The 13366-nt window shown below is 34.6% G+C and overlaps 1 protein-coding gene across 2 annotated transcripts; it reads left to right on the top strand.

Annotated features, from left to right (window-relative positions):
* The first annotated feature begins 3401 nt into the window (after positions 1–3401).
* LOC132910474 (sodium channel protein Nach-like) lies at positions 3402–13120 on the top strand. Of its 2 annotated transcripts, XM_060966203.1 has the most exons (11): positions 3402–3805; positions 4261–4565; positions 5834–5976; positions 7003–7174; positions 7290–7438; positions 7516–7645; positions 10171–10456; positions 11216–11269; positions 11355–11526; positions 11606–11712; positions 12867–13120. In XM_060966203.1, the coding sequence occupies exons 4-11, from the start codon at positions 7124–7126 to the stop codon at positions 13067–13069; spliced, it is 1152 nt and encodes a 383-aa protein (XP_060822186.1). In that variant the 5' UTR covers positions 3402–3805; positions 4261–4565; positions 5834–5976; positions 7003–7123; the 3' UTR covers positions 13070–13120. The 2 variants fall into 2 exon arrangements, with proteins under 2 accessions (XP_060822186.1, XP_060822187.1); XM_060966204.1 differs by lacking the exons at positions 3402–3805; positions 4261–4565 and having other exon boundaries at positions 5150–5976.
* Positions 13121–13366: the final 246 nt, after the last annotated feature.

Genomic DNA, 13366 nt, shown 5'->3' with positions numbered 1-13366 from the left:
AGGCTTAGCATACTTACAGTTTCATTGCGAATGAGGAACGGATAAATTAAATCGTTGCCTATTTCCGCTTTGTAATCCCTGTTCACCGACCGTATATCGCGTGTAATTAGTTCTCTAATGAATTTTCCAACTAAACAATATGAACAAGCAAAGAGATGGAGCGCTGAGGATACACGAAGGGTCGTGATTGCTTCATAGGCGCAGCAACAATGATAACTACGTACAGCTACATTGAATCTCACAAAGGCAATACGATAGCACAAAGGTTCATCGTGGAAATACGCAGTTCCATGTTCTATGAATTATCGCCTCTCACGGATCTAATGTGAAGCCACGAAACCTAGGCAACGCAGTTACAGAAAACAAAGCATTATTAATTATTGAAACGAGCTTTGCTTTGATTCGTGCTACCGAGTATAAAATGAGCATCGATTGATTACATATTCTAGATTTCAATTTTATATGCCTATATTGATAGAATTAGTGAGTCTATTAGTCAATGGTATACCGCAATACTTCAATTTCCGCGTAATATAAGTATATCACTAGTTAGATACCAAACACAAACAAATAGAATAAACGAATAAACCAGAAACGTAAACATATATTAGGTCATCCGGAGAGATCCTACTGCGTTTGCCGCTCGGGGCCTTATCCCGTTCTGCTTAAGTAAACAAACCACCAAATCACTCTACCGTCAATCGTGTGGTTATCCTCTGGTTAGGCAAGAGAACGGTTCTCGACGTTAGTAGAAAGTATATCGAGTGTTTTTTGCGTAGTGAAAGATGGAAGACCAAAAGATACATTTTCGTCATGTTATGTTTCGCTACTTTAAAAAAGATAGTACGGTTAAAAACACTGCAAAGGAGATTTGTGACGTTTATGACGATCGGTTTATAACTGTTCAAACAGTCCGGAATTGGTTTAGGAGGTTTAGAACCGGAAATTTTAGTCTGAAAGATGAAGATCGCAGCGGACGTCCATCTACTATTGATACTGACCTTATCAAGGTCTACCTCGATAAAACCCAAGATCTAATGTTCGTGAGATAGCAGATGCTTTAAACATTCCGCGAACAACGATTCATGAGCATTTACCAGAGCTTGGGTACGTTAATCGCTGCGAAGTGTGGGTCCCCCATCAACTGACGGAGAGCAATCTCCTGAATCGAATCTCAACATGCGATTTGCTAATTCAACGCGAAAAAGAGAGCCACTTTTTAAAAAAGTTAATTACTGGGGATGAAAGTTGGATTCTCTACGACAACACTGCGCGCAAGTGATCTTGGTCGAGTCGAGATAAGTGTCCTCCAACGGTAGCAAGACCTGGACTTCACCCGAAGAAGGTGCTGCTTTCAATTTGGTGGGACTGGAAGGGTATCCTCTACTGCGAATTACTTCCGGAAGGGCAAACGATCAACAGTGAAAAATATTGCACCCAACTTGAAAAACTTAAGGAAGCCATTATCACAAAACGTTCTGAAGTGGTGAACAGACGTGGCGTCGTGTTCCACCACGATAACGCGAGGCTACACGTTTCTTTAGCAGTGCGAACGAAACTTCTAAAGTTTGATTGGGATGTTTTACCACATCCTCCATACTCTCCAGACCTTGCACCATTGGACTATTATTTGTTCCTCTCCCTAAAGCATTTCGTTCGCAATAGAAAATTCAAATCAGTAAACGAAGTGAAAAACGGCCTCGAAGAATATTTTAAAAGTAAGCCAAAAGAATTTTGGAAAAATGGCATTATGAGGCTCCCGGAGAGATGGCAAAAGATGGTAGAAGAGAAAGGATCATACATTATTTAAAAAAGGTACATAGAGGGAAATATATTTTATACTCGCCTCCTATTTAAAAAACAAAAAGAACATTCCGGACAACCTAATAAAAAGGAAAAATACAGACTTTAATAAATTCTTTGATTTGTATCAATCCTTCATAATCATAACTGAAAAACAAATGAATTATGACGTAAATAAAATAAATTTCATCTGTTATTCTTATTTCTAAGCTGCATTTACATGTTATTATGCTTCTAAATTATATAAACAGTCTTCCTTTTAAGTAAATTTTATTATTCTACAGGCGATAAAATAGTATAAGTAAACCATTAGTCGGACTCCGGGCTGTAAAACGCAACAGAATCGTCTCTCCTAATCGAATATCAGTGCAATTAAATTACGCAATAAAACAGTCATACTAAACCCAAATGAAACACCGAGTAAACGAAAGCAAGTTACTCAAACGGCGGGTAATACCTCGGCAAACAATTGCGAATAAATTTCTCAACTGAAGATGGTTCCTCGGCGAAATCCTCGTGCGAACTTCAGCAGAGATTCACGAAACGTTTCCACGAGGAAACACGGAGGAATAATTCTACAGAGGTAGGGTGAGACACATCCTGTCTACAGACGTTCTCGTATCGACAATACTAAGGGACAAGGGAAAGATTTAGGGCGACTGAGAGGAAGACGGTCGAGTATAGTGATTCGATTAACGTCGTGTAAACTTGATCTACTTTACGTGCAGCTAACTCGTTCTTTGAGCCTGTTCAGGATTGCAAGATTGCAAGCCACGGTTACACGTACATCCTCCTTATAATATATTCACGAGCGTAGACCGGCGAACCACGCATTTTCATAACGGCACACGTACGCAACATCAGGCGGCTTGTGACACGCTTGAAACGATAGAGCGTGAGATAGTCGAGGCTGGATTAGCGACTAAACTGCCACCCACCTTGCTGGATCATTCCAGTCACGAACCTGACACCTGATGAAGTTCCGAAGTTTTATGGCCTTAATAACTAGTTACAGGGTAAATTCAAGGACAACTTGTCGAAAGGACTAATTCCAGTTACTTGTTAGACTCACTTGTTGAGCATTGATTTACCATTTCTTCCATTGGCTAGCACAATTGTTAGAAGCTAATCGAGTGGAACAGTATAACATGAAAATATAATATCAGAATAATCATTGTTATTAGGTGAACACATGAAGCTTTTATCAATTGATATATCACTAAATCATACGTTATAGAAAGAAAATGCCCAACTTTAAAGTAGTATACAATGATAAATCTATAAAGATAAAGCTACTGGAAAGAAGATTTAAAGATTGATATAAAGGAAGTGCATATTTCATATGTTAGAACCCAATACTTAAAATAAGGATCTTTACGAGGAAAAATAATATGGAGGAAAAATAGGCGCGTATTATTATAGCAGCAGTGCATGCGTCTATCCTTAATAGATTATCAAAAAAATATCAAAATTTTTGGTGTTTAGTTGTTTTTCTTAAAAGGATAAAAAGATTTATGGTATTTAAATGTTCATCTTAAAAAAAAGATATTTGTCATTTAGAGAATGATACAATAAGCGATGTATAAAAGGAAAAAGATGTAGATAAATTCAGCAGCGATCTTATACAATTTCGAAACCAAGGACACGTTTAATGAGAATGTGCGAAAGAGCGTAACGTTAGGAGAATAGATATGTTACGAAGCACAATCCGTAACTTTCCAGTGGCAACGAGCGACTGACCGTGTGTGAGATAAGCGAAGCGTATCAGTAATTAAATGGTTTAAGATATGCGATCTTTTCGAGGTGAAATCGTTCCGTCACCCATGCGACACGTGCAACACGCGAAACGAGGCCGCTAGTGTTTTACGATTCTAATCGAGGAACAACGTGGCGCCCAGTCGTCGATGGAAATTCTGCCAATGGAACGTCGCACAACCACCCAATATATTCGTTTGAAGTATAACTGCGGCTAAAACTTTGGTTATGCACACTTCATCTATCGGTATACATACACGTTTTTCGGAAACATTTTATCGCCATATATATCTCGCTTTACCTTTGTTTAATATATTTTTCATTCTTTTCTTTTTTTGCAATATTTAAACAAAAACAACCGATTAGGTTAGGTAAACAAGTTGAACCATAGACTTAATTAAGAATTTACTCAATCGATATCGTCAATTTCTACCGTGTACAATTCAAATCGAGCGTAACTAAAGCAAACTCGTTTCAACTTTATTTTATTCGCCTACGTTTATTTTCTTCCATTTTTGCCCATACATACGCACATCTTAGTCAATGATCGTATTCACCAATATAAATCCGAAATTTTTTCACTCACGTTTGTTTTATTCTATCCGCGTCGCAACGAGAACTCTGGTCTACGTATCACATTTTTTCCACGTTCGATTCTCTACAAGTAATAAACTGATTAATAACTAACTACAATTTTTCTAGGATAACAAGAGTTTACGTTGAGTATCGTTGAAGATTCATTATTTTTTCGCGTTTTCCTTCATTTTCGCTTGAATCATGCTTCACAATTTTGTGCATCAACGATACGACGATACGAGTACCATGAACAAAGAAGATAGAAGAAAGTTCAACGTTCCTTACGAACGTCCAATATCAAACCGAAGCAAACACATCGTCGTATTGAATTACAACAGAGTATTCTCGAAATATTGGCGGTTATACTGCAAGCACACAACTTTAGTGGGTCTGAAGTATTTTTTGAAAGACGAAGTAACCTGGTTGGAGAAGTAAGTGAAATTCATGGAATATGGATATTCCCAGTGTTTCAGGTAATCGTGTATAATCGCATTACGAAATTATTCCGTTTCATATGCACAGCAAAATACGTTGCGTTTTGAGTAACCAAACGATTATCTGTTCGACTAATTTGATCGTTCGCCGAAATGCTTCCTGTTAAATACACGATATTATCTTCATTCTATATTCAGTATATTCTTCGATGCACCAAACACAATTTCCTAGGATACTTGATCGTTTCGTTGTTCTAAATAGCGTACCCAGTGTATCGCGTAACAGGGCAATATAATCATAAAGAAAAAATGCAGATGCCTTTTTACTTACAAGATTACGATATTGAACCTGGTTGGTTAGTTTTGCCATTGTAGTGAATTTATCGTGAAGCACAAGAACCTTAGGAAATTTAATGCAGATACGTTCATTAGAATACAGATGTTCATAAAGAGTCATAATTTTATAAGTTTTATTAACATAAAGTAGAGAAGTGGAAACTAAGAAGAGAGATTTTTGTTTTACACAGTAAATATTATTATATATTATACAATGGCGAACAAAAGGATATCTAAAAATAGTTATATGCAAATTTATATTTACGCATCAAATGCTGGAAAGAATACTATACTTTGAATATTTTCATGAAGAAAATTTTGCGAATATCTGTGTTAAGGAAAAATGTTTTCCTTTGGCAACATTCAAGGCATATAGCCATAAATCCCATAAAATCTTGCGTACAGGAAGATCTTGTAGTTCGATGTGTTATTTTAAAAGACGATAGAAGATTTTATGAAGGATTAAAGTCAGGAAAGCTGAGACTAAAAAAATGAACGAAGGAATAAGGAAGATAACAATGAAATTTCAGTGTTCCGCTAGGGAAAATGATACGCCATGAAGGGTGAATAATTAAACATAAAGTTACGTATAGTGCGCGACTTTTATAAAACGAATTCGGTAATAAACGAGATTCTCATTTTCTATGAAAAAAGCAGTGAACCATCGTTTTACGAGCGCTTGAAGTGTTATTTTTTATAGGAGCTCACGTAGCATCAAGGGTGTTTAATGGCAATCAAACGCGTATCAGGTTCATTAAAAAAGCGAACTCGAGGATCTTTTCATTCGTCAGTTAGCTATTACCTTCTCTATCATGAGACTTTATATTTTATGGAAAATTTGATTTAAAAAGTAAAAATCGATGTAACCAAACACATTGTACGAGAGAAGAACGACTATATAAATATTTAAATATTTGGAATATTTTTAGGTTCTTATGGCTTCTCGTATACATAATCTCCATAATTTGCGGCTTTCTCCAGATGCTCAATATTTATCAAGCATACAAAGATATACCAGTAACAGCCACGTTAGAGTCAGAGTATTTTCCAACTAATGAAATAAAATTCCCCGGTAAGTTAAAATACATATAATGAAAATTCGAAGCAGAAAATCAATAAGCTATGCGCAAACGAGATACTACATCGTTAAAAAGAAAAAAAAAGGAAAGAGAAAACAAGAAAATCATCATCCAATTTCGTTCTTTTACCACCTGAACGTCTGAGTTCGATTAAAAACCGGAGCCCTCAGCGATCTCGTTTTAATTAAGCGATTTGAACGGGTAGCGTGGAAGCAGTCTTTAAATTTTATGGACGAAACCACGACACGAAAGTCTAACCTTTTCACCAGCTCTGATTACTGTCTTTCTAGCTGTCTCTGTTTGCACCATTAACAGAATAAGTCTTCAATCCGCTACGAAACTCGCGACTGAAATGTGAGGAGCTGTTGAGTATTAAATAAACACCGGTGTTCTCGCGAGGAGTGAGTGTGGGCAAGCATCGTGGCTTTTAATGCGTAGGAACCACGGGGTTTAATAGAAAGAGGGTGGAGCAGAATGAGAAAGGGGGTTGGTAGGGGGGATAAGTTGGTCGAGGGTTATAGCACGTCGTTTCGCCGCACTGCAGAAAATTGCACCGGCACGGATAATTTCAATAACTGCACTCGAAAAGCGTGACCTCGTTGAAGAACCGTGAAGCACCGGCAGTCAGCCGCCGCCACCTAATCACTGTGATAATCACCGTGAACGTGTTCATTGTCGGGCCACGCTGGCTAGCGGCTCTAACATAGTTATCGATTCGCGCCAGCCGATTTAATGAACGCTAATTTGCGTCCGATTAACTTTCGCCAATTTAATCAAGTATTAATATGCACCGAATCCAATGACACCCCGGGAGGAATAGTTTGCTAAGTTTTACGGGCAACCAAAGGATACTAATGGCGCAAATAGTTCGAATCATTCGCTTGAGAATGAATTATGCTGCTCGATTATCGTTCTCGTTGATATGCTTGCGTTTTGTGTTCAATCACCAATAAATGTTACATTTGAACCAAAATTTTATCAATTGGAAGGATTTTAATTTGCATTCGTTGGAGTGTCAGGTATGAAGCGAAAATCAGTAATTTAACCGTGAATGAAATTCTTCGCGAAATACGGAAAGTCGGTGATTTGTACGATTCGCCATTTACCACTGCTGGTGATTACGCTCAGATTATTCAGCTGATGTCCAAGTTTTACGGGAATAATTACGATATCACCGACATCATGGAACGCGTGAGTAGCAGTAATTATACATACATATATGTATTTTCTATGGTAATCCGTAATTCATTTATTGGATCATAAAAAATCTAGTTTTATAGAGTTAATAAAACAAAGGAAATTTCAGCTAACACCACAGTGTTCGTCTATGTTACTCAACTGTTATTTTCGCAATCAGAGAATGAATTGCTCGAATATATTCAGTGTCGGAAAAACGAAAAATGGATTCTGTTGCATTTTTAATTATATCGCCGAGAGTTTTGGTGATACTCCTAAGTAAGTCTTGCACAATTTTTTTTCCAGTATTATGATATTCATAATCCTTCGACATTCTTTAATTCTATTTGTAATAGGTTTTTTAAGCAGGAGGAATTTAAATTGTATTATGTTGGAGACATAGGCATACAGAACGGTTTAACTGTGACGATGGATCCTTTATTGGACGATTATTTTTACACGATACTACCTACTATTGGTTGGAAGGTAATTATTTATCGTCTTTTTATTTTATGTTAAATTTTCGCCACGAATCTAACGATCTACCATTACCACAATATAATCTCAGTCTCCTCATCTTTTTATTTTATATTACTCTTGTTAAGATTATTCAGTGGATGGAATTAAAGAAATGCGTGAGCAAACTGCAAGGTATTGAAAGTGTATATTTTGTGACTAGTAAATTACAAAATATGTGGTACTATGTAAGCCTATCCAGATCCTCTCTCTAGCAACGTTACCCTGAGACTAAAGACAACTGCCTCAACCAAGGTCGGACGTGTACCGCTTATGGCCTTTCCTAAACGCATTCTTTTGTCTATGCGCCTTCGAAGACCTTAGGCGGTTGAGAAACCGAAGACCAGATGTTGAGTTTTCTCAGAAGTGACGATCACTTCAACAACTCTTATATTTCTATTTTTATTTATCATATTTATCACATTTCCTGTTTTTGCAATTATTAAAAACATGCAAATGTTTAGTAGATGAGACAGAAAGATAATTTCACATACCGGAAGGTACATATTAGAAATCGACTCTAGTGTTAATTATAAATATTATTAACTTCAAATAATTATTTAAGTATTTAACATGAAAATCTTGCCATTTCGCATTCCTAATTGTTTTTTGTTTCTTCGAATATGGTCGTCAACGATTAAATCATTTTGTGGTGCGAATGCCTGCTGACAAAAACTCGGCGAAGGTCATTAGCAACACAACGCAACGTTTCGTTTGGTGTTGGAAAAAGGTCCAGCATTGCGACCATTCACACTGTCCAATGCACGTTTCCTGCTTTGTGTACCATTTAATGACACTTCTAAACACTGGTTTCATGCTCTAAATGTTACTTTCAGCATAATTTAGTTTATTTAAATTTATAACGATTTAAGATTTATTCGTGGGGAAAAGCACGAGTAATTACGAATTATGAAACGCAAAATGGTTTACTGTGTTGTCATGTGGAAACGTGATAGATTGGTCGGAATATTTGAACAAGAAACTAGAGAGGGGCAAATTCTTTTAAACGAAATCTATTCAAACGGATTTATTGCACCTGATGGAAATACAGAACGCGGAACTTTTGCGCGAAGGAACTCAACGAGCGTATGATGGTTATTCGTGTGATCGCGTTGCTTCTCTTTTAGAGCAAGCGAACCATATTTCGGACATTTAAATGTACGCAAAAAATCCTTGTGCGTATTTCAAAAGTGTTATTCGTTTTAATCTTCTACTATGAACTCTCGAATTTCTCTTTTATATAAAATAACAATAAGAGAACTTGTTTCTATTTTTTCTCCACTGGGACGATACCTTCAAAGCGAGTACAATATATTTTACGTTTCATGTTTAAGCAATTTTCAATATTTGAGAGCACCAGGTTTTACAAAACTAAAATCGATAAATTTGTCTACAATCGTAGAAAGAAATGAATCGATTCTTTGAAGCGATCCTTGTTTTAATTAAAAGTAGTCTTTTTAAATCAATTTAGCCATTTGTAAAGGACATTTAATATGCAATAGCCTAATAACCAATAGAACTAGCAACAATCAAAGAATGAAGCTTGTGTTAAAGAAATCAAAATGCAAAAATATAAGAAAAAACATATAATACACAAGAATAAATAAGTTTTTCTATATACATACATTGCAAAAAATCACAATCGCCCATGACATTTTGTTTTGGAAAATCTAAAAACGCACCGTCGTAAATTTACGAAATTTATATGAAAAATCATGAATTGATCGTTTTCGATAATTCTAACATTAAAGAAATTTCATGGATAGCTCATCTGTCTCTAATTGATTATCATAACAAAACTGCAAACATTTATACAAATTTATATTTTTATTAACATAACCGAAACTTAACTAGAGATCCGTTTTCTTTATCATGTGTTATAATATACTTAGAATATTATATATTTTTTAAATATTTTTATTATACATTTATATGTATTATATATTTTCTTGAACCTCCAAATTTTTTATAAATACACAGACATCCACAGTTTAGCCATAAATCTTTACAGAAACCCTAACTAATTGCTCATTGAATCAAAACTCTTTTGTCCTCGGCATCGTAAAACATTCTATTGGATTGGCAACTAAATGATTGCGAACTTTGTCATTATCAACTTGAGGCGTGGTAGTAGTCTCTTAGTGCGCTAAGCGCTATATAGTTGTGGTGATAGTGCGCTAGCTAACTGCTAGTGTGCAGGATGAGACAAGTTCTGCTGCGGGTGCAGATGTCGCTGCTGAGGGATATACTGCTACATTTTTCTTTTTATTTATAATGCAACGAAAGAAAAATTGAACTCCGGTCACCGAGATTCGAACCCGGGTCCCATTGTAGGTTCGTAACCTAAGGCGCTAACACTGCGCTGCCGTCGTCCGACAGTAGTTGGTGTCAAGTGATGGTATTTTGCTGTCGAGTTCCGCCACAAGCTTATGACAAAATCTGCAATCACTTGGTTGCCAATCCAATAGTACAGTACCGATATGCATATTTATCAGGTGATGATATTCGACCCTTACGATTACCCTGACTCGGGCAGCGGCAGCGTTTCGGACATTCTGCTTGGCCCGTTAACAGAGAAGTACGTACGTTTGAAGGCGGTTGGGTTGTACAGTACCGACAATATTCGCCCATTTTCGATGCAGAAACGGGGCTGCATTTTTTCCGACGAATATGTTACGGACTACACAACTTATACCTATAATGACTGCATAGTTTCCTGCAAGGTGGAGCACGTATGGAATCATTGCAAATGTAGAGTGTTTTTCTACCCATATCACGAAGGTGAAAATTACTTTATCATTCGATTTTTTTCCGGTAGAACTCGCTCACTTTTCAGAGGATCGTTTGTTTTAAATTCTCAGGGGAATTAAAGTAATATTATTTTAAGACGAAGCGTCTGTTTCTATGAAAAAGAAAGAAAATATAGTCTGTTTTAAGTTGAAATTTAAAAAAAAGTTTGAGTTATTATAGTGCTTTATAGAATTCGAATTTGAAGTAATGTCCAGATGATGAAGATTTGTGTTTTTAGAAGAAAGCAATGTACATGTTCACGCGTTTGTTCCAAATATCAAATCTGAGTCAATATGTAATTTTACTACACGTTCCTTGTACCGTATGATACTTTAATTAAGTAAGAGAGGCAAATGAATCCTTAAGAATCCAAACAATCCCCTATTCTATTATTTATTAATTTGAGATTATATCTTAATAATAAATATTCACTAATAAGAAATATTAATATTTTGTATGAATTTTTTAAATTTGATTAGTATTCATTTGTTGAGCAATGGTAGAACCTTAAAGGTTAGAAATTAGAATTTTTAACAACATAACATAACACAATATGAAATACAATATAAAGATAGCTATTATATAAATTTATTCTTAATTTAAATATTAGCGTATGAATTAGATAATGGATTAGTAATGAACGTATTGCATCATTTGATTCTATCTTGCCTTTAGCATTTAAGAAAATATAAAATATTTCTGTAATATTCTAACGTCGACCAAAACTTTCGCTTTATCGATCGTTTTTAGATTTCCACAAAACTTGTAATATGGAGAATATACATTGTTTATTGCAATATTACGGTGAGAAACTATCTTATATTTACAATCAACCAAATTCAACGAGAAATTTATATATAATATTTTTTATCGATTAATTAATTAACAGATGTAGCGTTTAACATCGTACCTTATAAAGACAATAATTTAAGTAGCTCGCTCGATGATCAGAATGCAACAATGTATTGCAATAATTGTTACCCTGAATGTGACGATATGAGATATTATGTGCAAAGTACTATATCTAACATAGAGCCTGGATACTTCGACACGGAATTATTGTAAGAAAATATTAAAATATTATCGTATTTTTTATTAAATACACATATTGTTACTAACATATTTTTAAATACTTCCTAGTCCAGACATGAACGTAACGAATCATAGTGTCCTGCACGTGTATTTTCCAAACTCGGGAACCGAGTTTTTGAAACAAGACGTCACTACCCGTTGGTACGAATATTTGGGTGAGTATTTATATATTTTATCTCCTCCATATTTCAACTAAAACGTACAATGAATATATTTCTAATAACTATCCCATGTCATGCTGTCACTGTTTCAAGATTTATTATCGTAATTTTGAAAGATATAGGTTATAGGACATTTCTACTACAACTTTATCGATTATTTTCGTTTTTAACAATTATCATGGATGAAATTATTTGCGACCATTGTAAAAAATAACCTTTTTACTTCTCATCTAGTAACGAATGGCAATAAAACATTTAATTCTGTTTGTTCAACTTTATCGATTATCCTAAGAATTACAAGAAAATAAATGTACTGTGATGAAATTTCAATTATTTATTTAAAGTGATTTTCTTTGATGAAAATTTTTAGATGTTATACTATAACAGTGTATGAAGAATTTTCACTTACTTGTTTGTCCATTTCCAGTCATTCAGTCTGTTCTTTTTAATTCTTTGACCACTACACATTTCACAACGATAAACGAAATAAACATAATTTATACACATTTCAGAACACATATTTCTAATACTAACACTCATATAATAGTAAAAAATAAACTGAAAACTATAATACGTTCACTCGCGAAGCATTGCAACATTTCATCGCGCTATTTAGAAGTGTCAATAATACGTAACAGTCGGTGAGAATCACTACGTCAGTCAAACATCTTTAATAAATGTTAAAATATTTCATACATATATATAATATATATTATAATAATCTATATCATAATTAATGAGCGTAATAAATAAATTGTCTTGAATCCGATTTAATAGCTTATTAGCGTTTCGACAATTTAATCCTAATGAATAGTAAGAAACAGAGTATCTAGATGGCTACGTAGCACTTGGGCTATTTGTTTTCGTTAAGCTGTCGAATATACATACCTGAGGCTATCGCATGCGTCAGCTTGGAGTTCTTCTTATTTCTGTCTAAATCTGGATATGTATTTAAATATATTTCCACAAAATTTGGAAATATTTGTATTTTTGTCTATTTTTAATATATCTATATATGTACATACATACATCGAATTTAGAAGATTGAAATATTTGAGTTTAGAAAATTTCTAAATTAAGTCGTACGTAATACTTTAATATTTTATAACTTGCAAACCTGCAATTGTTAAAAGATATTTATTTTATAGGTGAAGTTGGAGGACTCTATGGACTTTACGTTGGCATCAGTATCATTAGTTTCGTAGAACTGATTTATTTTATCATATTATGGCTCACTGAAACGTTTAAATCTCTCGAGGTACTAGAAGAAGAAATTCCTCGTGAAAATGTTATACATCCTATTTATTGGAATGAATTCTTTCCACATCCAAGGACTGTCATGAATAATTAATGAAAATAGTATTTGCTTCTAATATACATTCGATGTGCTTCTATGTTTCTGCACTGTGTTCGCAATTTTGCAATTCAATAAATGTACTTGCTTCTTAAAAGTTTCCTATTTATGTACTGGAACCCTATCAATAAATAAACTTGCGATATAATTACAGAAAACAGAACTAATTTTTTCGAAATATTAACAATTCTTGTTCTATTGACCAAACTATCAGTGTTAGAGATTACAAGCAGCAGCGAGTTTCTAACATTTGAAAAATTTTACTTTCATAAGAACAGTTCGTTGAAATCCAGG

This window comes from Bombus pascuorum, chromosome 9 (assembly GCF_905332965.1).
Source record: "Bombus pascuorum chromosome 9, iyBomPasc1.1, whole genome shotgun sequence".
Classification (NCBI taxonomy): Eukaryota; Metazoa; Arthropoda; class Insecta; order Hymenoptera; family Apidae; genus Bombus; species Bombus pascuorum.
Note: the sequence above shows the minus strand (reverse complement) of the source record. Positions and strands in the feature narration are given on the sequence as shown.